Consider the following 25,574-nt stretch of genomic DNA (forward strand, 5'->3'; position numbering starts at 1 on the left):
TCTTTGTTCAGTCTCCATCAGCTTTGATCTCATTTTATATTGCTTAACATTAATTTATTTATTATTCATTCAACAGTTTATGCTGTTCTTTGTTGGTAGTAATAAAAGAAAAATGATTAAACAATGGGTAAAGTTATTACATTTTATTAGGAACACATTAAATTTTAAACACTTGGCGGTTAGTCCTGGGTCTTCTTCTGTAAGAAAAAACAAAAACATCATTGTGTTTGATGTGAATATTTGAACTTGCACTGAATGAGGATGAAGATGCTATGAAGCAGATCTGAAGCAGTGAGATGGTTAAATAAAATTTGACCTCCTTATTTTTCTCAATGTAGTGCTGTGCCTCTTCCTCAGGCACAGCAGCACTTAACTCCAAGCTGTCGTTCATCTTTTTGAGCATCTTGTATCTTGTCCTTCTCCTCCTCCTAGGTCACAAGCCACATGCCTTTTTAGGAGAAGAGAATGAATTTACGTATAAATCCCACAACACGCTAAAAGATACACGAACACGATTAAAACACAAAATTCATTTGCTTACACACAGTTGAGACAATAGGGCCACACGATTTTGGTAGTGGATAAAAAAATTATAAAAGTGATACATTAGACATAGTTTAACGTCATTGTGAGCAAGAGATAAACATTAATTAAGTACTTATCGCAAACGCGTAAATGGAATGACCTTTCGAAAACCGCGAGTGCAGCTTCCGCATCCGGTCTAGCGTTTGTGTGTGGGCGTGGCTCAGGATTCCAACCGCTCAAAAAACAAAACAGCATTACAACTGTTAATCATTTCGAGCCTAATGGTGCCCTAATAAATAAATAAATAAACATGATCAAATTGGTCTGTAAGTGCATAGAGTTATGATGCTGTTTGTGTCTATTTATTTTCTTTAAGTATGATGTACTGCAACTCCAAGTCATTTTGCATGCAAATTATACATTAATATGACTTGAACGTTACACCATATGTTGATTAAGGTACGCTGGCTGCTGATTGGATGTTTTAGCAGCATAAATTAGTAGTAACATCTGTTACCACTGATGAGAACACACTGTGAGATACCAGGTATAAATAGCTCTGAAAATGGAATGGTAAAACAAGCTGCAGCAGACTAGTACCAGGTGTTCTGGTACTGGTTAAAATGCAAGCTAGCTTTTATATGCCATTATGAAGTACTGTCAGTCGATGTCCAAATAATAATAATAGCATTTCTAGTTTCAACATTATTTGTTCTTCAGATATTCCTCTTCAAAATAAAAACAGCATCGGCTGTTTGTATAAAAGTGACCCACATTTGGATTTTGACCACTGAAAATGTGTACATTCAACCAATTTACTGATGGGACCGCATTAAGATCTCCATATCTCTGAGATTGAACCATCGAGAGCCTTTAAAATGAAGATACCAAAAGAAAAGTTTGTTGAGAACCAGAATCTAAAAAAGGATATCCTCCTGAGACCCAGAAAAAAAAGGGTTTTTTTTTACTTTAGATAATTAATAGGAATATTGATATATAATTTCTATCGCAGGGACGTGCAGAGAGATCCTCAGGGGCAGGGGCTCAAATGTGAAAAAGGGGCAAAGTGAAAAAAAAAAAAAAAATATATATATATATATATATAATCAAGCCTGCATTTATTTGATCAAAAATACAGGGGAAAAAAACAGCAATATTATGAAATATTATTACAGTTTAAAATGTGACACGCATGACGTGTCACCATGGAAACAATAAGGGCAAACGTTTAACGGTCGCCTTAAAAAAACTCACGCTTGAAAGGTAGTGCCTAACTTACATACTGTATATGAATCACCAATCACCAAGAATTTTGTAAATTTTATACAAAGCAAAATAGCATGTATTTGACCAACAAGCTGACTAAATAGGGCTGTGAACGTTTATATGGTTGTCAATGAATAGGACAGTACATTTTATTCTAAATTAAATATCTTCAACATTTTGGCTTTAACAAGATTTCCCCAAGAATCCAGATCATTTGTTCACCCAGCTGTAGATGCACCAATACTGCTGCAGCTCACATGTATGAAAAAGGCACATCTGAACTAGTTAAACTAGTTGAAATCAGCTGCCTAATAGAGAGGTTGACTGGTAAAAAGTATTTTATGTATTTTGAAAATATAAAAATACCAAGCTTAAATGTATTTAAATACATTTGATTTTTTTTTCAAAAGTATTTAAATACAAAATGTTTCAGGCGGTTCATTGGGATAAATCCAGAAAAAGTCGCCAAGGCTGGAGGAGTCATATCAAAGTGGACAGGGACCTAAACAGTGAACCCTCATGTCTCCAGTCTGCTTAAAGGGTTAGTTCACCCAAAAATGAAATTTCTGTCATTAATTCCTCACCCTCATGTCGTTCCACACCCGTGAGACCTTCATTCATCTTCAGAACACAAATTAAGATATTTTTGATAAAATCCAATGGCTCAGTGAGGCCTTTATAGAGTGGTGCAGGTATGACGTCACTTTGTAGGCCAACCTGGAAGTTAGCGGCGCATGGGTTCCCTTGTTTGAAAGCCTATGCATTTTTCCATTAGACTTTTGGAAAATCGCAAAAAATAAGCTCTCTGTTTAACAAAGGGTTATGACACTTACACGTTTTGTCTATCAAGATAATCTTTACAAGTTAACACAACATTTATACATTTTGAAGCCTAAATAAAGGTTAAAAAAAACCACAAGCTGGTTATAACTGGTGTGTTTTATGTCATAGATGAAAATATTTAGAGGCTTTGTTAACCACAGACCTTATTTCAGGCGATTTAGCAAAAACCCATTCAAAAAACCCATTGACTTTAGGGCGATGGAACCGGAAGTGCTAAAATGCTAACTCGCTTCCGGGTTTTGGCCTACAAAGTGATGTCATATCTGCACCACTCTATTGCCAGCAATGTCACCAAACCTCTCAAGATCCAGAAAGCTACTAAAAACATATTTAAAACAGATCATGTGACTACAGTGGTTCAACCTTAATATGAAGTGACAAGAATACTTTTTATGTGGCAAAAAAAAAAAAAACTTTATTCAACAATTTCTTCTCTACTGTACCAGTCTCCGACGCATGTTCACAAGAGCACCATGATGCATGCGTGTGCTGATGAGGCAGGAGCTGGCGTTCTGACATATGACCTGGACATTTATCAGGGTAGTGTTTACAAACAGAGGAAGACGCACACTCAACATAAAACAGTTCATAGCTATGTCTGCAGATTTCGTCAGAGGATGAATTGCATTTTTTTGCACAACCTTACTTATGTGAATAAGAATGTACAGAGAACAAACTAAAAGAGATGGAAGAGGCTGCAACACAACCACAGTCACAATCTTCTGAAAGACAGAGAGGATTGGAGAGCTGGTGGTGTGGATGTCATCAGTGCCAAGTGATGCCTACTGAACAGGAGAGCGTGAGCTGCATCGATTGTGATATTGTCATGCCGCAGCTTGAAAGTCCGGATAATTCAGACGATGAGACGACACATGTATCTCATATCCCTGCATCCCCACGCATGCGTCGTGTTGCTCTCGGGAACGTGCATCGAAGCCTGATAAAAAGGGTGTTATTTGAGGCGTCATAGTGTTTTCCAGGCAACTACAGACAGTTTGGAAGAACAAGTCCGAATGCTCTCGATTTCAAAGCCGCAATCCGCTGTTCCGGCGCAAATATAAATGTCACAGTTCAAAACAGTGCACACTAACAGCTAGTGTTAAGGCCATTTCACAAGGGAAGCAACAGTTGAGAGTGTAGAGTTCATTTTCACAGAGAATGTGTTTTTTGCATTCCACCGCACAGTTTTTCAATTGTAATCGCATCTTTTGCAGCATCTCATGCATAAATTTAAACTTTTAAAAAACACACCTCTAGAAAAACAGTTTTAGCAGCAGATATGGCCTGTTGAGGCATCTGTGCCTTTGACTGCTAAGTAGGGTTTGTGTTTTCAGCAACAGTGCACCCTTACTTTATTGTGTAGGAACTGCAGATGACAGCATGATTGGCAAAATGTTGGTGACATTCATTATCATGTAAACATAATGGGCGATATTTTGTGTCACCAATAATTATTGAGGTCATGTACATATATTGCACGATAAAATTGACCCTATTTACTTTGTTAGTGCATATTACTAGTCTTGTGGTGAACAATTAATCCGTGCAAGTTAATACACAGAAAAAAAATTGTTTGTCGTGGTAATCTTTAATCAAAATCTGAAAAGTTATTTCCGGTCTGGAATGGTGTTCCTTCCCAGATGACGTCAGTTTGACGACTTGGGTTGAAAATGCTTAAACCACTCCCCTCCAACCGCTAGTCTGCTATGAGTGAGAGATGGAGAGGAGGAGCGTTAAAGTATAGTAAAACTGTAGTAAACTATGACTGTAGTAGCCGTGGTTTTTTGGTGCGATCCATGGTTTTAAAAAACCATGGTTCTACTACAGTAATACTACAGTAAAACTGTAATAACCATGACTGTAGTAACCATGGTTTTTGGTTCAAACCATGGTTCAAGTACCACAAATTAACTATGGTTGTATTACCATAGTTTAACCATGGTTTTGCTAAAGTACCTCAAATTACATTTAAGTCTATTCAACAAACATATACAAAATAAAAACAGAATGACAAGTAATATTCTATGATACAGGCTTTATTACAGCAGTTACATCAACTGAAAGAAAATATGAACTGTTGCAATTGTTCTCACATGACATAAAATGATTCAGAACAATGAACTACAACTAATTTCCTTGCACCTGTCAGCGATCACCGTCAGCTCTATAAAACTGCACTCCTCCGGTTCACTCACTGTCTGGTCTCAACCTTACCTTGTTGTGTTCCTGGATTGACTCGCCTGTGTTATTCTTACCTGTTGTTCCTACTGGCCGTCCTAGTTCTCCTCAGCTCCTGCAAAGGCTGCATCACTCACAGATAAGCTACACCAAGACATTCCCTCTCCCAGCCTGCTTACCTGGACTGCTTTCACTGCTGTGTTGTTGTTCATCTCAGTTCAATAAACCTGCTGTTGTTTATATCACTTACCTCTGTGTTCCTCGTCTATCCGCTGACAATAATAATTTGTGAATTAAAAGGCAGGTAAATAAATACTGCCATGATGTATAAGAAAATAAGCACAACTAGTCTCTAAGTAGTTTTATGCAATGTTCTTGACAGATTTTGTGAGTCCTCTGAATTGTGATGTTAAAGGGATTGTTCACCCAAAAATGAAAATTCTGTCAATTTCCTCACCCTCAGGTTGTTCCAAACCAGTATATATTTCTTTGTTCTGCTGAACACAAAGGAAGATATTTTGAAGAATGTGGGGAAACTACTAACAACAGCACAACATCAGAAATCACTGCAACATAAACGCCTCCATCCATCATAAACGTGTTCCTCACACGGCTCCGAGGGGTTAATAAAGCCCTTCTGAAGCGAATCGATGCGTTTGTGTAAAAAAAAAAAAAAATATATATATATATATATATATTTAACAAGTTATGAAGTAAAATATCTAGCTTCCGCCAGACCACCTTCTGTATTCAAGTTATGAAGAAAGTGTAAATCTCTCACAGTTCACAAAGCTTACGCTACATCCTACACCTTCCCTATTCAACTTACGGAAAAAGGTGGTCTGGCGGAAGCTAGATATTTTACTTTATAACGTGTTACACTTGTTTCTTACACAAACGCATCGCTTCACTTCAGAAGGACTTTATTAACCTCCTGGAGCTGTGCTCCACACACGTTTATGATGGATGGATGTGGATGGAGACACTTTCTTCAGCTCATACTTGTTGATCCCGCTCACTGCCTAGGCCTGTTTATAACAATGTCCTTGTAAAAGAAAAAAAAAGTAGTTTCAATGTAGCTATACTCTTTGATAGTAACTACTTTTTCAGAAGGGCAGCTTGAATGTAACTTAACTACTTTAACTTACAAGTAGCTTGTAGCTTGTCAAGCTACAGTTTCAAAGTAGCTTCCCCAACACTGGTCTGTGTGTGAAACATTTTTTTTCAAAAAAACGCAAAATAATTTTTTTTTTACTTTCAAATGAAAATGTCCTGATAATTTACTCACCCCCATGTCATCCAAGATGTTCATGTCTTTCTTTCTCCAGTGGAAAAGAAATGAAGGTTTTTGAGGAAAACACTCCAGGATTTTTCTCCATATAGTGGACTTCACTGGGGTTCAACGGGTTGAAGGTCCAAATATCAGTTTCAGTGCAGCTTCAAAGAGCTCTACACGATCCCAGACGAGGAATAAGAGTCTTCTCTGCCGGAATTCTACAAGAAGAAGCAGCAAGCAGTGCATTGTGGTTAAAAAGTATATAAATCTGATTTTTTTTTAGAAAATGACAGATGGTTTCTCTAGATAAGACCCTTATTCCTTGTCTGGGCTGCTTAGAGACTCCATGAGCGTGGCAGTTGGTTCCCTAGTTGGTATGTTTGTATGTTGTCTTTCTTGTGAGGAATGGACAAAATAAGAATTTAATTGTACTAAAGTATAGATGACACTAAAGTTCTTGAATCTTGAAAAATTAGTATTATTAATTATTATTTTGGAAAACTTTTGTGTGTTAACTTTTACAATTGTACATGTTTTTTTTTTGTTTTTTTTTAAACATCATAGAATATTTCATATTTAAAAAAAAAGTTCACTTACCAGTGTCCTCTAGAGGTCAGGAGTCAGAGGGCAAACTTATCGTATCCTAATTGGTCTCGTGCTGTGACGTCTTGCCTTCTCCGCTACATCATGTCAGCTCATGGATCCAATGAGTTTAAGGAGTTTCAGCCCTGGAAGGACTACTTGGGTTTGGCTGACATGATCAGAGGGATGCAGCGGGCGGGAGAGCAATCGGGCGAGGGTGATGACAAGAGGGAACCAACCACCGCGCTCGTGGAGTCTCCAAGCGGCCCGACTGATACGAGGCAGAAAAGGAGTCCACAACCCTGCGGGAGCGCCAGCCCAAATGGAAATTTTGCAGTTTGTGCAGAAATAACGGTGAGGATGATGTCCTCAAAGACACCAAAGGGAAAGTGACGTGTCCTTACTTGAAGCAGTATGTGTGTCCCTTGTGCGGAGCCACCGGCGTCAACGCGCACACGAAGAGATTCTGCACGCTGGTGGATAAATCCTACAGCTCCGTGTACACCAGATCCCGCAGAAAGGACACTTTTTATTTAAGCTTTTATTAAACGCATGTGTGCTCGCAAACAACCTGTTTTTGATAGGCTATAACAGCTTTTTTTTTTCTTTTCTTTTTTTTATTGTATCAATGTTTAAGAAATGTTTCACTGTTAATATTTACATAACACGTTTTGCATAAACAGAACAACAGCAAAAGCTTCTGTGTTTTCTCTGATTGTGTTGGAGATCATGTTCCACAGGTTTTGTTAGTCTCAAGCGTATAAGTGTTATTAATTGTATTTTATTAACAAAATTTATTGACATAGACCTCATGTTTAATATAATAGTTTCATCCTTACATCTACTTTAATACAATATATTGTCAGTTTCAGGAATATTTACATTGGTCAATAAATAAGTGGATCCACAAATCTCATTAGAATGTCCTGATGGATTAGCGGTAGAGATTTTGTCTGACCCACTCCATGCCTCCCGACATAAACTGCGAATCTTATGATGTCTTACTCATGCTGTTCACTTTTCATAATTAACATAGATTAAATATGATATTATAATATTTAAACATAAATATGAAACTAAATAGGCTACATAATCTTTTCTTTATAATTCAGTGTATTGTCTCTTGTTGTTTGCTTCAATTTGTGTAGGCCTACTTTGTGTAAGCACTATTTTTATTATACAGAGCTAAACTGTATATCGTCAACTTGCTAAGCCTTTCAGGTTGTGGGTTTGAATCCAACTGAGAGTCTCAACTGCCCCAACAGGATTCAAACCCACAACCTGAAAGGCTTAGCAGTAGTATTAAATGTATTAAAAATATACTTGCAATGCAAATAGTATGTTAATAATACATTTGTATTCCCAACAGGCTTATTTGAAGTGCATTAAAAATATATTGAATTGCATTTTTCCAAACAGTATAATAGAAGTACATTGGTAATAAATATATGCTTAATTACACTTTTAAGAAGCATGCTAAACACAAGCATACTTTTAGTGAAGTTAATGTATTTACAGAAAACATATACTTATGTTACTCTTACTTAAAGTATATTTTTTGTGTACTTTAAGAACATTCAATTTTAGTGGGTTTAAATACATCATGTGTAGGCCTACTGCAATATATTATAAATATTTATATATTTGTAATTTTAATATTTTCAAAAGAAAGATATTTTGAAAAACATTTTTAGCCGTTACAATGTGTAAACAATATGTTACAACGCGTGTAACGCACGTGACGAAACCTGATTGGTTCCAAGGCCATTGAACGGCTTTTGATTGGTTCCGGATCGCTCGGTCTGTGCGCGTGAATGTCGCATGCGCGCCCGATGCTGAGATCATTCACTTGTTTAGTTGAGGATTGAATTAGTATGTCGTGCAGCAGCGTTTATCAGTCATTTTAATGGATTTCCGCAGGGTAAGTCTCAAAAGCTAGCGAGCTCACTGCTTAAAACAGTTATTAGGTGTTGTTTATATTATTTATCTTCCTTATGTATGCCTTAATGATCATAATCTTTTCTGTAAGCACTGGGCTATTTTTATTATACAGAGCTAAACTGTATATCGTCACCGCAGAAATTCTGTCTCTACATCCCAGCAAGCGGAATATACTTTTTAGTTACTTTCTTTAATTACTTCTCATGTTACGTTTGTAACCCTGGTTCCCTGAATAGGGAACGAAGCAGCGTCGATGTTCCCATGAAAGGGAACTGACTGCCGTCCGCGGGAGCGCGCATCATGGTTAAAAGGTATCGTCCCTGTTTCTACACGTCTACAGCTGCTTTTATCATGATCAAACAGCCATAATCTGCAAATACATATAACTCTGTGTCCGTGGTAATATGTCCGTGATAATAACAAAGAAACTTTTCCTGTAACGGATTAATCAAAATTATTAATTTAATTAATTTTCCGTTTATTGCTTAATCGAGCCTGATTTTTACGTGATTATAACAGAAAGCCTATTTACTTGCTTTGTGCCAAACAATCCAGTCCTTTTTACCAGGTAAAATATTTTGTAACATTTCTGCCTGAAAATGACTTGATTTCATTCATTGCTGTTATATTTGTAAGATTATAGCTCATTCAGTCCTTTTTACCTGTTGAAATACCTTTAAATGACCAATAAAATCCATTAAATGCAGTTTTACACTTGCTGAAAAGTGATTACAGCCTCTATTTATTGAGTAAACTGTCCTTTCTGCCTCAAAATGACTTGATTTCATTCATGGCTGCTATATTTGACAGATTACAGCTAATTCGGTCATTTTTACCTGTTGAAATACCTTTAAATGGTCAATAAAACCCATAAAATGCAGATTTACACCTGCCGAAAAGTGATTACAGCTTCTATTTTTTGACTAAACTGTTCTTTCTGCCTCAAAATGACTTGATTTCATTCTTGGTTGTTATATTTGACAGATAATAGCTCATTCAGTCATTTTTACCTGTTGTAATATCTTTAAATGGCCAATACAACCCATAAATTGCAGTTTTACACCTACTGAAAAGTGATTACAATCTATTTATGGACTGAACTGTTCTTTCTGCCTCAAAATGACTTGATTTCATTAATGAGGGTTATATTTGACAGATTCTAGCTCGTTCAGTCCTTTGTACCTGTTGAAATACCTTTAAATGGCCAATAAAACCCATAAAATGCAGATTTACACCTGCCGAAAAGTGATTACAGCCTCTACTTATTGACTGAACTGTTCTTTCTGCCTCAAAATGACTGAATTTCATTCATGGCTGCTATATTTGACAGGTAGGTGTAAAACTGCAATTTATGGGTTGTATTGGCCATTTAAAGGTATTACAACAGGTAAAAATGACTGAATGAGCTATTATCTGTCAAATATAACAACCAAGAAGGAAATCAAGTCATTTTGAGGCAGAAAGAACAGTTCAGTCCACAAATAGAGGCTGTAATCACTTTTCGGCAGGTGTAAATCTGCATTTAATGGATTTTATTGGTCATTTAAAGATATTTCAACAGGTAAAAAGGACTGAATGAGCTATAATCTTACAAATATAACAGCAATGAATGAAATCAAGTCATTTTCAGGCAGAAATGTTACAAAATATTTTACCTGGTAAAAAGGACTGGATTGTTTGGCACAAAGCAAGTAAATAGGCTTTCTGTTATAATCACGTAAAAATCAGGCTCGATTAAGCAATAAACGGAAAATTAATTAAATTAATAATTTTGATTAATCCGTTACAGGAAAAGTTTCTTTGTTATTATCACGGACATATTACCACGGACACAGAGTTATATGTATTTGCAGATTATGGCTGTTTGATCATGATAAAAGCAGCTGTAGACGTGTAGAAACAGGGACGATACCTTTTAACCATGATGTGCGCGCTCCCGCGGACGGCAGTCAGTTTTCGGCAGACGATCAATTTTCGGCACGACACCTGTCAACCAAACAAGCACATTCTTTCCACGAGTGTTGTCGTGAGTCGCGCTCTCACTGATTTCTGATGATCAGTATCTCACTAAATTAAATAATTCAATAAATACCTATTTACAATAAGCACTTACAATAAGGTTTTCACATGGCCCTATGACCCTGCCGAGGGTGTGACTCATACATGGAGTGGGATTTTTTGATTGCCAGTACGATATAATTTCTTTCAAACTAATTACACACATTAAATTTTCAGTAAACACATGCAAACTACACTCTGACATCCTTACCAATATACCCACACAATTATAGCTGCATTATTTTTCAAATTGACTCTATAATAGACTATAATATGCATAAGCAGAAAACACAAATAAAGCGAGTATTTCTTTTATATGCCAAATTTGAAAATATGGCACAATCTAGTAAATAATGGTAAAAGTGTAAAATTTGAAGCCTTGCCGATAGAATGAATGCCTATTTGCAAATATTGTATCATTTTATAGTCAAATGGCCCTGGGTTAAAAAATTGCAGTTTTAATGGGTTTCAATGTGGACATTTTTGTCCTTAAGGTCCTGAGTGTGAGTATTTTTTGTACGAAGGGTAAAATTGATTTTTTGAAGGAAATGAGGGTAAAATATTAAAATTCCAATAAAAATAAACACCTGAGCCAAAATTCATGTAGTTGGTATTAACAAAGGCACACTTATAACAAAAAACAAAACTGAAATGGACAAAAATGTCCATAAGGTTGCACAAGGGTTAACCCTTGATTGCACTTTTTCACTTGTTATTGTTTTTGTACGGAGATAAAAGGTATGCTTGAATTTGAAGTAGAAGTTCAGAAGCCTGTTTTTCCACCACAAGAAAATGCAGATTTTTTTAGTCTGGTAGATTTTATACAAAGTTTGAGTTCACACAGGTGTCCTCACAGCCAAACCTATAAATATGTGGTGCTTGAGGGGTTGATCATTTCATTGTTTGAAGAGACGTTACTCAGCAGAGGAAGCTCTGAAGCTAGTGTTGCCCACTGACAGTGAGCACACAGGTGCATTAGAAGCCGAGGATGTAAAGAAACCGATCTGTTAAAATTCTGAAAATAAATTCTGAAAATAATATTTCTATGACCGTTTTTTGGTATGGACATTTTTGTCCATTATGGACCTAAGTGTTAGTTTTTTAAAAAATCTGACACTACATAAAAAATATAAATGCCTCAAAATTAATGTTGTTGTTCTTCATTGACCCACCCAAGAATCTAATAAGCAAAGAAAAAAAATTCTGCTTAGCATTTAGTTTATGAAAATAAACTACTATTTTTAATTTTTTCATAAAAAAACACCTATACTTTACAAAAAGGTCTCAGTAAGGTCAACGAAGCGGAAATTGCGATTGTCTGGCATCCGAAATGAGAGGGCGGGACTTGATTTCGTCCTTCGGGAATTGATTGGATCGTTGGAAGTTGGCCGTTGCTAACAAAATGGAGGCCGAGCAGAACGTGCGTTTGGAGTCTGTTATGGCGGAGTTATCTCCACCAGTCTCACGTTATTGTAAGAGCTTTATTTTTTGAGGATGACAAGAGAGAGAGCGAGCGAGCGCGCGAGAGACTGACTGACTGACTGACTGTGCGTGTCCGTTGGCACGGAGCGAGCGTTTTCGGTTCATTCCTATTGGGAGTGAAACGGTTCTCGGTAAAACATCGATCCGTACCGTTCTGCACACTCGGTTCGGCACGCACTTGCACCGCGGTTCATCTCATATCTGACGACGCATGCGCATCTATAATATGGTTTGTAGAAAATAAATAAAACAGACAGACAGAGTTAGGCTAATGTATGTTTCTGTCGATGGATACACATTCTGGCTTCTTGCGCGAGCTCTGTGAGAAGGTTTGTGCACTCATCCGATCCTAAGCGCGTGTATAGCGCGCAAAAATTCATTGAGGTCCCTTTTAAGTCTTGTTCTTGAACGGACAAATTCACACAAAATTATGTCAACATGCCCGTCTTGGCGAGTTCAGTATCAGTGTACTGGTCCGTGTATTATGTCTTAAAGAGACAGCAGCCCTTGCATTCCTGCTGTCTGAATGTGTTTTTAATAATTTACACAGTAAAGATCACATGCAATGTTGTTTTACATTTTATTAGCTACTTTATTCAATTTCTGTACCTGAAAACTGGATACATGAAAAACCTGAAAAGCTTTGTTTATTTGTATCTTTGCTTTACTGTATTTATTTGTGCCGTTTGATTATTTGTTCTTATTTTCATAATTTTTATTTGACAGTAGTAATTTTTTACCTGAACATAGCACATACCGAACCGTACTGAAACCGTGAGCCTAAAACCATGATACAAACCGAACCGTGAGTAATCTGAACCATTGCACCCCTAATTCCTATGGAAGTTGAGCGACACTCAACTTCTACAATGAATCTTAAAAAAACGCTCTGGTCGCTTGTTCTGCTCCAGTAGACACGCAGTCTGACTGACTGACTAAGCGTGTCCTCCATCAGGTTCCTTTCAATGTTTGAGGGTACTGTACACCCCAAAAACTGGCATCAGCCCCAACGACAGCATTTTCCTCTTACGTCACTGGATCTGCTGGTGGTGCACGGACAAATTATTGATAATAAATACTACAATATTCCATTAAAAAAAAAATAAGAGTTGTCAATTTGATTTCATGCCGACTTTAACAGACTTTAAAAAAAAAAAAAGCTAAAAATGTTGAAATGAACATTAACTAAGATTAATAGATGCTTTAGTAGTATTTTGTTTAGAAATATAGTGTTATTTTAGACTAGGGTGACTGTTGTCAGACTAATGTTAACCAATGATAACCAAACAGCTATCAAAGAACTGTTTTAGCAAACCCTCTCTCTCTCAGATGCTTCGGGCACAAGCTACTCTCCGATGGATAGCAGAGACCACCTGGATCCTGTGGCTCCTCTGCAAAGTCTTAATGACATAAGTCTGGACCTTTCATGGAGCCGTCCAGATCAACAGCACTCGACCCAGCCCGGTGAGTGAACCTGTGTGCCCAATGTGATGTTTAGAGCTTTGTATGGCCGCTCCTATCTGCCTGTTGAAGCTAGTTTCAGACACTTTGGGAGTTGGTGAGTGAACTGACAAAAAATCATTGCGTTTGTCTTGATCATCTGAGAATATAACATATATATGATATAAATAACAATAGAGAATATATTTTATAATACAAATATTTAAAAAATCGTGTAAAGATAAGACTTGACGTCAGAGAATCTATATTTATATACAAGGTATAAACTTTATTTATACTCAAGCATTAACCTCAGTCAGTGTTGTTGAATTTAAATAAAATATACAAATTTATACCTTGTACTGACATATCTTAAAGTATGTCAGTGTTATTATTTCATCTCAAGATTCACACCAGTAATGTTTTTTTTTCTTCTAAGTTTGTAAAAGCTACTAAAATGTCCTAATTGAACTAAGGCCTGGTTTAATCTAAGCCCTGTCTGTGAAACCAGGCCTTTATGTACTTTTAAACTGTAATTGTAATTTATTCCAGTGATCAAAGCTGAATTTTCAGCATCATTACTCCAGTCTTCAGTGTCACATGATCCTTCAGAAATCATTCTGATATGATGATTTGATGCTCAAGAAACATTTATGATTATTATCAGTGCTGAAAACAGTTGTGTGGCTTAATTTTGTGGAAACCATGATACATTTTTTCAGGCTTCTTTGCTGGAAAAAAGAGCTGTATTTATTTGAAAGAAATATTTTGTAATATTATAAATGTCTTTACTTTCCATTTTGATAAATTTAATACTTCCTTGCTGAATAAAATTGAATTTCTTTCAAAATAAAATCGTACTGAAAGGTAGTGTAAATAAATGTGTAGTATTAGGAGGAGCAGATCCAATGGACCGCTTCTGCAGCCTGTTACCAGCACTAGAGTCTCCTTCTGGATCCAGCAGTCTCGTCAACACAGAGAAAAGTGCCATTTCTGTAGGATTCGACCACCTGGTGAGCAACAACATTCCAATCTGATACGGAACCCAGAAGAGTGCAGTGGAACCTTTCAAACATTCTGTTTGTCAGTTTTTCAGTAGTTACAGTGCAGTTATTTGTTTGTGCATCTCCATCAGGTCTCTCTCAGAGCTTCAACCCCGTCACCTCCGGCGCTGCCTGAACTGCAGGCGGAGGGTGTGAAACTGGACGAAGTTGCCCATTGGAAGCAGAATCCCCTGAGCATCTTCACGAATGCCCCCAGTGCTCAGGCTGAAGGACCAGTGGTTGGGTGCTGCTCCACAGGTCCCATCTGGCCCGGCTCGGACGCTTTTGGCTTGAAGAAACCTTCGTTCTACATTGAGAGAGAAGCGAAACGTCATGAACAAGCTGCAGGTATATTTACATTAGCCACCTATGTTAAACTATTAGATTCTCTATGCATGATATTTATCAATGTAACTTAATTGATGACTTTTGCAACATTAAAGGCTTAGTTCACCCAAAAATGAAAATTAACCCATGATTTACTGAATGCCGTATGTTGTTCACACTTGATACGTATTAGTGAATAATAAGAGTAATGAAAGATGCATGTAAACTGGAGTGAAGAGTTCTGTCGAGTCATGTAAACATCTTACTGCGATTAACACCTTACTCTGATTATGAGAAATAATCGCATTATTGGAGCACATGTAGACGCAGTCTATGACTATCTTCTTTCATACGAACACAATCAGTGATTTATTTAAAAATATCCTTAGTCCTCCAAGCTTTATAATGGTTGTGAATGGGGGGCCAGATTTTGAAGCTCAGAAAAATTCATCATTATAAAAAATAATCCATACGGCTTCAGGGGGTTAATAAAGGCCTTCTGAAGTGAAGCGAGGCGTTTTGTAAGAAAAATATTCATATTTAAAACTGTATAAATTCAAATAACTAGCTTCCGGCAGACGACCGTATGCATACTGCTCAAGTCAACTTGCGCCAAACGAGTAATCCACTGACGCGATGTATTACGCTGGATGTAGGAGTATCGTAAGCTTAGACGCGTCTCGCGGTTCAAACTACGGTGTTTTGTTTTGCTCTTTCCTCTGCACTTCCACGTTTGTCATTACGTTGTGCGTCAGGTCAAAGGTCACTCTTCCGGTGGAAGTCGATGTGTTTTAAATATGGATATTCTTCTTACAGAAACCCATCACTTCTCTTTAGAAGGCCTTTATTAACCCTCTGGAGCCATATGGATTACTTTTATGATGGAGGGATGCAGGTTTTTTTAAATCCCCCCCCCCCCCCCCCCCCCCCCCCTTCACTACCATTATAAAGCTCGGAGGATCCAGGATATTTTTAAATATATATCTGATTGTGTTCGTCTGAAAGAAGATAGTCATATACACTCATCTTACTTTTTGGTCATAAATATCAGCAACTGCACCAAAGTGCATATTTTTGCTCAGTTTGGGCCTCTGAATAAAATTGAGCTGTTTTTTCCCTCCTCAAGTATGAGATCCATATTCTCACTATATCATACCTATGTCAAAAGCTTGATGTATCAAATATGGTATTTATAAAACATATGCAATCTTTTAGATTTCTTTTTATATTTTGCCCAAATCTTAAAGTGTTCCATTAAAAAATATTTTTCTAATTATTTCGTATGTTAAGCTTTACAGGGTTAAAAATGGTTAAACATTAAAATCGCATCTTAAAACTGGCATTTAGTTGCTGCACTCTGTCTAGCTGTTATTGATATTGTAGTGACTTTATGATTGACTGTGTCTCACAGCCGTGAATTATGCCACTTACACCTGGGAAGGGCAACTTCCTCCACGCCACTACGAAAACCCTGTTTACTCCTGTAAAGTGTTCCTGGGAGGTGTGCCGTGGGGCATCACAGATGGTGAGCTGACAAACACACATTGAGATGTGAATTATTATTCACTATTATGCATCACGTCAGAGGATAGTGATAATGAAGGAAGGAGAAGATGGATACAATTCTAGCCGTTTTATTAAAGGGTCATGAAATAGATTTTTTTATTTTATTTTAAAGGGATAGTTCATCCAAACATGAAAATTATCCCATGATTTACTCAATCTCAAGCCATCCTAGGTGTATATGACTCTTTTCTTTCAGACAAACACAATCGGAGATATATTTAAAAAATATCCTGGCTCTTCCAAGGATTTTGATATAAGAGAAGAGGAGCTTGAGTTTGTTGCCCAGCCTTATTTGTTTGAACCTCCGACATTTCTCTTTTAAAAATGATCATTTCTAATTCATGACCTAAGTTTTAAATATGGATATTTTTCTTACAAAAATGCCTTACTTCGCTTCAGAAGGCTTTTATTAACCCCTGGAGCCATATGGATTACTTTTATGATGGATGGACGTGTTGTTTTGGATTCACAATGAGTAAATTGAACAATGAGTAAATCATGGGATAATTTTCATTTTTGGGTGAACTAACCCTTTAATGTTAATTGAAGATTACTTATAATGTTAATAACATTTTAAAACATCTTTAAAATAAATTCAAAATATCTCACTTCCTGTTGGGTTTTCAGATTTTGCTCTCAGGGACTTTTTTGTAGGTATTGGGCTGTTACATGGCTGCCGAATTTCATACCTGAACACGACACGTAGCGCGAAGGGCACTTAATTGAAATTTGCCACACCTAATTCTGAAACCCATATCAGACATAATTTTCACCACTTCTGGCGCGTGTGCAGAGTTTCCTGACTTTTCGATTTTAGCGATATTAGCTCAAAGGGGAAATATGAATAATTATTCATAACTCATTATGATTATTATGATTACTTATGAATATTTGAATCAGTTAATCAGATTAACTTCATGTAGCTACAGTAAAATTACAATCAATCTATCAATTTATTCTGTGAACTGATTGAACATTGATTATTAATTAATTCTAAGAGAAGTATATTTTTCATGGCCATAGAAAAATAATTCTTTCTTAGCATTTACAGCACTTAGAGCTGGTAATAAGATCCAAATCATTTAAGAGACGAATTATTCACAGACGGGGAGTCAGAATACAAATATGTATTGTGCACAAGTTTATTAACTAAATCACGAACACATAACTAAACTAACAAACACATTCTGTCATTAATTACTCACCCTCATGTTTTTCCACACCTGTAAGACCTTTGTTCATCTTCAGAACACAAATTAAGATCTTTTTGATGAAGTCTGAGACGTTTCTGTTTCTCCATAGAGATTCAGCGCAACTACAACTCTACAACTCAAGGTCCAGAAAGGTAGTAAAGCGTTGAGTCAACGCGCGAGTCTGAACACAACACGCGTGAGTCGTGATGCTCTGGGGAACACTTGCGCATGTGCGTTGAGTTGACGTGTGAGTCTGAACACAACACGCGTGAGTCGTGATGCTCTGGGGAACACTTGCGCATGTGCGTTGAGTTGACGTGCGAGTCTGAACACAACACGCGTGAGTCGTGATGCTCTGGGGAACACTTGCGCATGTGCGTTGAGTTGACGTGCGAGTCTGAACACAACACGCGTGAGTCGTGATGCTCTGGGGAACACTTGCGCATGTGCGTTGAGTTGACGTGCGAGTCTGAACACAACACGCGTGAGTCGTGATGCTCTCGGGAACGCACGTTGCAGATCAATATTTTTGTAAATAAAGTGGCAAATTATGTTTTTTTTTTTTTTTTTGCACAAACAAAGCAATCGCATTGCTTCATAAAATTGAGTTTAAGCCACTGGAGTCACATGGAGTACTTTAATGATGTCTTTTTCGGATTCTTCTGGACCTTGGGGTAAAAGTTGCGTTGGATCACTATGGAGGGACAGAAACCTCTCAGGCTTCATCAAAAATATCTTAATTTGTGTTCCAAAGATGTTTCTTTGTTTAAATTAGCTCAAATTTACAGTTAGATGTAATGTAATTACCTTGACAAACTATACATCATTAAAAAGATCTAAGTCTCAATCTTCAATTTTTGACCTGTTTTACTCTTCAAATCTTATAGTGGCCGTAATTTGTTAATATGCATCAGTAGTTATGAATATGAAAAACGGAGTCGTTACCTTGTCATTGAAATATGAGCGTCAGCCACATCCACTGAGAAAAAAACTCTTGTGAGGTCTTCATGAAAACACTTGACAAAACAACATCCCTCAGGGCTTTTAGCTTAAAAGCATGCACATTTGGAGAAATATTGATGGATTCTCATATGTTTGTCAAATTATACAGAGGAGTAATATTTATTTAATTTTTACCCAAAACGCGCCGTTGTCATCATTATGAGCGCTGGATACTCTGATGTACTGTGTTTTCAATTCATACTGGCAGCCGGAGGGTGCTCTGTGCACCTTTAGTCCACAAATAGCACATGATGAAGAACAGGCATACCATGTCAGAGCCACTGGAAGGCAAGCCTGTAAACTTTAGCCAAAAAAGCGTAACAGCTAATGCTAACGCTCCAGCTTTGGCGGTATGCAGGGAAAGAGCTTTGAACGGTGGGCACTGATGTCACGGCCATTACATGATAGGCTGAGAGGTGCCGCATGTGATTAAGTTAGCCGTTACGCTTTCTCCAATGGTGAGAGATACAGAACAGAAGGTTATTTAAAACACCCCACTTGTAAGTTTGAAGCAAAAACATGGTTTTAATCTCATAAATTGTCGTGTTTTGTTGGTGTGCTAAGCTAACATGCTAGCGAGCCCATAGAGATGCTCCCGTTATGAGCAAATGTAATAAATGCAAATACATCATTTTGAATTGTAAAGCTCGCTGAATTTTTTTTCGTTTTTCAATAAGGTGATATGATACAGTTTCAAAGAAGGTGAAGTGAGAAGTTTGATGAAAGAAAAGAGGGATTAAATCTCTGTGAATGGAAGGTTGTTAGCAGTTATAATAGAGACAAAAGAATAATTAGAGCCATAAGCAGGCTGGAGAGGTGTGAATGGATGAGTGCAGGAGAGAATGAAACTGAAAAAGGCAGTTTGCAACACAAAACCATAGAGGCATGACTGAAAAGGTGGCAATGAACATCAGTTAGCATTTTAATAAATAAAGTCACATGACATGATCTTGAAAAACATTTAATAAAACTGAGTTTTAGACTTATTAACTGCAGATTTGAAATATAATATGGTCAGACATGTGGCTTTAGCTGCAGTGCATTTCTAGATTGCTACAAGGCCAACTTCACTTTTATTTTCATAAAGATATTTCATAAATACATTTCTAATAATTTTACAAAACTTTGAAGCATTTTTTTTAATTGTGATAATAATTTATTATGACTTTACAATAAACTGCAAATTTGCTTTCAAATGAGACTATACTTACGCTTTTAGTTCAAAGGGTTCATGAACTGTATCTGTTTTAGTTTGGGTATGTCATTTCTCTGGATTTTTCGAAAGCGGGGGTGTTAGCTAACAGTCAGTGAGATATCAATAGGGGTCTATCATCTACCATGTCTTTCTCATCCGGTGGAAACTGCCCTGGTGGTTCAAAGAATTCCCATTGCCACAGTCCTTCAGATGAATAGTTGGGGCTGGGAATTGAGGATCTTGTGAGCAAAGAAAATAAAAATAAAATAAAAACACATTTCTCTAAATACATTGTACAGTTCTCAATGTTTAAGCACAGGTTAGAATTCTGCAACACGTCAAAGTGCTTTCTTGCCGTTGCAGTAACTGAATAAAACAAGATAACTTGGGTAACTGAATGGTATTCAAACAAAAACTTTTTCTGTTGCATTTGTTTGGACTGCTCTCTCATTGAATCATCTGGAGCGATTTCTCAGTCAGTAAAACAAACATACAGTAAGGAGACAATAACAAGCGCTGTTTTTCAGTTGTTTTCATCTGTGAACATGCGCTAAATGAATATCTGACAATTTCGTTGTTTTTTGAAATTTTTGGATTTAAAAAAAAAATTAAAACGTCTAGAGATAGGGTAGTCTGCACTCGTTCTGCGGTACCGTTGCTCTCACTGATGGTCCGGGAGGTGCGTAATAGTTAGGCTATATGTGCTTATTTAACTTTTTAGTGTTAAATAAAAAACCCTTTGAATTTAAAATGGACTGAATAAAGCTCTACAAACCTGACGTGCCACGCTGACTGACATGTATGTGCGTGAATCGGGGACACACACACACACACACACACACACACTCAGAGCAATATTGTAAATTACTGCATAATACATTTTTAACAAGCAGAATAATACAGTCATGATACACACACACAGTCTCACTTTTAGAACAAAAATATGAAGTTTCACTTACCTTCCCTTCGTCTGATGTAAATCTCTCAGAAAATACCGGATGCTGTCAGCGCGCGCAAGATTTGAATGGAGCACGAGCGGGAATAAACGACTCGAAACAACGTCGGGCTAGAAAATAGTTTGAGAAAATGATACAACATAGAATAAAATTTGATGTTATGTTCTGGCAAACATGCCATTTAAAATAGTTTTATGAATTCACATTTACGTTGCTGCTGTGCGCAAGAGCTGCAGTCAATGAAGGGGCCCGGGGGAGGGGAAAGAACAGACTCGAGAGTCGAGACAGTAAACGATTCCAAAAAAATTTGAGTCAAAGGCGTCAGCTCCAAATGCAAAATGTCCATGCATGATATATTATCGATTGTAAACCTGGAGAGTGAGTAGTGTGGATTTCGATCAATCCCAGATTCCCAGCCACTCAAATCTTGCGATTCTGTTAATCAAAAGACTTGTTTAGATTCATTTACTAATAATTCATTCGGTGACAGTTCTGTTGGTAACGTCTTTACACCAGTTGGTGCCTACCATTGAGTGGCTTTTTGAGTATTTTGAGTTAGTTTGAATCATTCAAAACAGGATTAATTTAAAATATGCATATAAAAGATGATTTTTAACTGATAAACACCACAACAACAACAAAAAAAGAGACATGACATCAGAGATTGCTGGTATATTGGAAACCTCTGCACACGTCTAGTGTGTCCGCATAATACAGAATAATTAGTTGTTTCTGCGAATTCATGCGAACTGGAATCATTTTGATAATGTTTTATCTATACATAGGGAAAGAGAAAAGGAAGGAGGCCTTCGCAGGGGATAGTTTAGTTTAGTTAGTGTGTAATCAGAAATATCCTGTGTCCGAAAATCTCTCTCCATTACAAAACAAAAAATCTCCAAACAAACATAATTAGGGCTGCCCCCGACCTAAAGATTTTTCTAGTCAACTATTAATTGTTCATTTAAGCCATTAGTCGACTAATCGCATATTTATATTAATTTAATTACTTAAAAATATACTGAGGACAATACTAAACCGTAATGAACCCTAACTATATATAAAGGCGTAATATAGCCTATTCTGTGCTCAAGCACATGCATAAAGTTTTCTGCAAAGCACCGACAAAAGTAACGATTGTGTCGGGGAAAAACTAGCAAGGAGACATTTTAATTCTGTATTAATAAACTAGTGTTTTCTGAGTCTGTGTTGGCTGCAAAGATGAAGTTGACCATGCTGACTCGCCATCTCCGCTGTACAGTGAACGCGCCTATAAAGAGAAATGCACCTTTCATACGGATTACATAAGCAGAGAGTATTTGTTTTCGATTTGAATTGGTTCGTTTAAAAGTAGACATGTCAAGCTTCACTTTTTCCACATTTTGTTATGTTACAGCCTTATTCCAAAAGGGATTAAATGCATTATTTTCCTCAAAATTCTACAAACAGTCCATAATGACAACGTGAAAGAAGTTTGTTTGAAATCTTTGCAAATTTATTACAAATAAAAAATGAAAAAAAAAAATCACATGTACATAAGTATTCACAGCCTTCTTTGGCACCAATTACAGCCTCCAGTCTTTTTGAGTATGATGCTACAAGCTTGGTACACCTATTTTTGGGCAGTTTCTCCCATTCTTCTTTGCAGGACTTCTCTGGGACAGGGATGAGCGCCTTGGAGCAGGTTTTCATCAAGGATGTCTCTGTACATTGCTGCATTCTTCTTTCCCTCGATCTTGACTAGTCTCCCAGTTCCTGCTGCAGCCCTACATATAATCCTCCGACATGATCCAGGACGCTATTAAAAACATAACAGAAATCAAATTCTAATATATTTGCCCGTGTGGCGTCACAAATCCCACAGTATCCAAATGAGCCATTTTGGAGCTTGATTAAATAAATGTTTTGTTTACAATGGGGAGGACATTTTAAGCTCTGAAACTTGGAGGATATGTCAAAAAATCAAGGCAAATTTGATTTCTCATTTCATGACCCCTTTAACAAAAACCAAAAATCAAAGACGGCAATACAAATATAAACTCAAAACTCAGGAGTAGGAGAAAACATTACAGCTTACTTGGTCAGTAGCATAAGGACAATACAGGACACTGAACTGCAAACTTTAGGGGGGTTTAAATACACAGACAAGGCACAGGTGAGGATAAATCAATCAAATAATGAGTAACCATAGAAACAACCTAGAAATGGGGGTTACACTTTATTTTAAGGTGTCTTTGTTATGCTGTAATTTTACATTTAAGTGCTGAGTAATATTAAGTAACTACATGTACTTAAGATTAGAGTTTGGTTTGGTTTAGGGTTAGTTGCATGTAATTATGCATAATTTATAGTTTTTAGTATAGTAACTGCATGTAACATGTGTAACAATGACACTGTAAAATAAAGTGTTACCGAAATGGGAACAAAGGAAACAAAAACTACGGTGTGCAAACTACATAGTCCATGAAAACAGAACTGAACAGAACCGTTACAGTATGTTTCTAGTTGTGAATGACAATTTTTCTCTCTTTGTAGTGATTCTGTTGAACACATTTAGTGTGTTTGGTCCACTGAGAGTTGAGTGGCCTGGTAAAAATGGTAAAAACCCACACAGTCCTCCGGGAGGTAACAATTCTACATCTACAATTCAACAACATCTATCTATAATCATTCATAAAATTCAAAGTTGATTTTCATAATATTCTAACATATTTTTTCATTATTCATAGTAATGTATTTTTTGAATATATTGATATATTTTTACATTTATATTTATAATATATTTGTATTAATCCTGGTTCCACAAATCAAAGTTCCTTTTATGAACAAAAATTATTAAATTAATAGAAAATGCTTCAGAGATTGTGAATGCAATGAAAAATACATGTTTATTGTGATCAATAAATTAGCATACAAGCAATCAAATATTACACATAAAACACACTTAGACATATTTTTATATGTTTGTTTTTTCAAGTGTTTGTTGTGTTTGTGTAGGTTATGCGTACCTGTTGTTTGAGCGGGAGGAGTCAGTGAAGAGGCTCCTGCAGTCCTGTACTCAACACCGCCTGCAGCCTGACAATTATATCGAGTTCTTCAGCAAACTGTCTAGAAGGTGGCGCCACTGCAAAGATGTGAGAATAACGTGCACTTAAACATAACATACACCGTTTTTGCCCCCTGGCCTCTGACCCCGCTCTCTCACTTCTTCTACTGCAGGTGCAGGTCATCCCGTGGGTTATCTCAGACAACAATTTCTTCCTTTGTCCCTCTCAGCTTTGCTGCCACAAATGGACTGTGTTTGTGGGCGCTCTGCACGGAATGCTAAATGCAGAAGGTCTGGCCCACATCATGGACCGTCTCTTCGGAGAGGTCACCTACGCAGGCATGAACACAGACATGCACGGATATCCCACAGGTTTGTGTATACTGCTTTCATCTATATTAAGGGTGTTAGGGGCCAGCGCCTCAGACTGCGACCTTTTTTCCTGCCGGCGCGACTTAATTTTGTTAGAGGTTGCACTGGTGCAACCACCACGTTGCACAACTGATCAGAGCTGCCATTTCTGTTTGACATGAGAAACATCAAACGGCAAACGAAACGAACTCGTTTAAACTGTGCAGCGCGGACCGTTTATCAGCACAGAGCAATAATAGACACAAACTCAGTGCGTGCCGATTTCGACCATGTGACACTGCTTACTACGCACCGCTGGGAGATCCAGTGAGAAAGCGTTTGAATTAACTGCAAAATTAATAACATCGCTGTGAGATCTAGTGAGAAGCACTCAAATTCAGCACAGAATTCTCTGCTAAACAACAGATATCAGATCAAATAGCGCTGACATGGAAACCAGGAGTCACCATGGATTTAATGTAGTAACGCTTACTGAAACTATGGTATTGTAGCAGAAATATTTGAATGTTTATACATTATTCATTTCAGGCTTAAAAACTTTTGAGAGTGAGGGTTGAGGGGTAGGATGTGGTGGTGTTGGGGTATCTAAATTCTAGGGGCCCTATATTATAGCTGAGCCCCCAGCATGAGTTTTTTTAAGGGGACCGTTATTTTAGAACATTATTTTAGAACGGCTATTAATTCCTTGGTGATCGACGCGTCATGCAGCCACACTATGACAGGTATCGTGTTTATTTTGTTTCCCTTTTTTATTCTAAATATTCACAAACTTGTTAACTATATCATGAATTGATATGTTCCGATTGTCAAATATGTGGAAGTGAATGTGTTTTTTCATTTAAACATTTATAATGATTATGTTAGTTGAAATGACACTGAATTTATAACACATAAAGCAGGTTTGAATTTAGCAGTGACACACTGAACATTGTGTGATTGTACATGTCAAAGTGTTAAAAAAAAGTAAAAAAAAAAAAGGAAGGACAAATTGAAACTAAGGGGGCACAAATCAGATCTGAGCGGGCAATGCCCCCTTTGCCCCCTCGTGGCACCAGGCCTGGTCACAAAGTCTCATGAAAAACAAAAACTTCTTCAAATTGTGACTGAATTAGACAGAAAGCAAGTAAAGAACACTCCTTTTTTAATTACTGAAGCTGTCTGTCAGTTCAGTAAAATTTTACATTTTTCAGTATAAAAATATTTTGTTTTTGCACATTACTGTTCTTAAGTTAATTTTATCTGCATCTCAATTCAAGCTCAGTGCTTTACTGTCAAATTTCCAATAA

At 37.0% G+C, this 25,574-nt stretch overlaps 1 protein-coding gene across 20 annotated transcripts in view; it reads left to right on the plus strand.

The window, feature by feature from the left end:
• LOC127507914 (cytoplasmic polyadenylation element-binding protein 1-like) overlaps positions 1–25,574 on the plus strand; it is a 119,363-nt gene that overhangs the window by 89,125 nt on the left and 4,664 nt on the right. For 3 of the 20 annotated variants that reach the window (XM_051885315.1, XM_051885329.1, XM_051885330.1), the window contains 5 exons: positions 14,727–14,982; positions 16,373–16,486; positions 23,406–23,495; positions 23,868–24,004; positions 24,090–24,288. The exons of 14 other annotated variants lie outside the window; for them this stretch is intronic. In XM_051885315.1, the coding sequence (XP_051741275.1) occupies positions 14,727–14,982; positions 16,373–16,486; positions 23,406–23,495; positions 23,868–24,004; positions 24,090–24,288 (796 nt within the window). Of the gene's footprint in view, positions 1–14,527; positions 14,605–14,726; positions 14,983–16,372; positions 16,487–23,405; positions 23,496–23,867; positions 24,005–24,089; positions 24,289–25,574 lie in introns of all 20 variants that reach the window. 3 more of the 20 variants (XM_051885314.1, XM_051885317.1, XM_051885316.1) reach the window with 3 other exon arrangements.

The sequence above is a fragment of the Ctenopharyngodon idella genome, unplaced genomic scaffold, assembly GCF_019924925.1.
Source record: "Ctenopharyngodon idella isolate HZGC_01 unplaced genomic scaffold, HZGC01 HZGC01CH25, whole genome shotgun sequence".
NCBI lineage: Eukaryota > Metazoa > Chordata > Actinopteri > Cypriniformes > Xenocyprididae > Ctenopharyngodon > Ctenopharyngodon idella.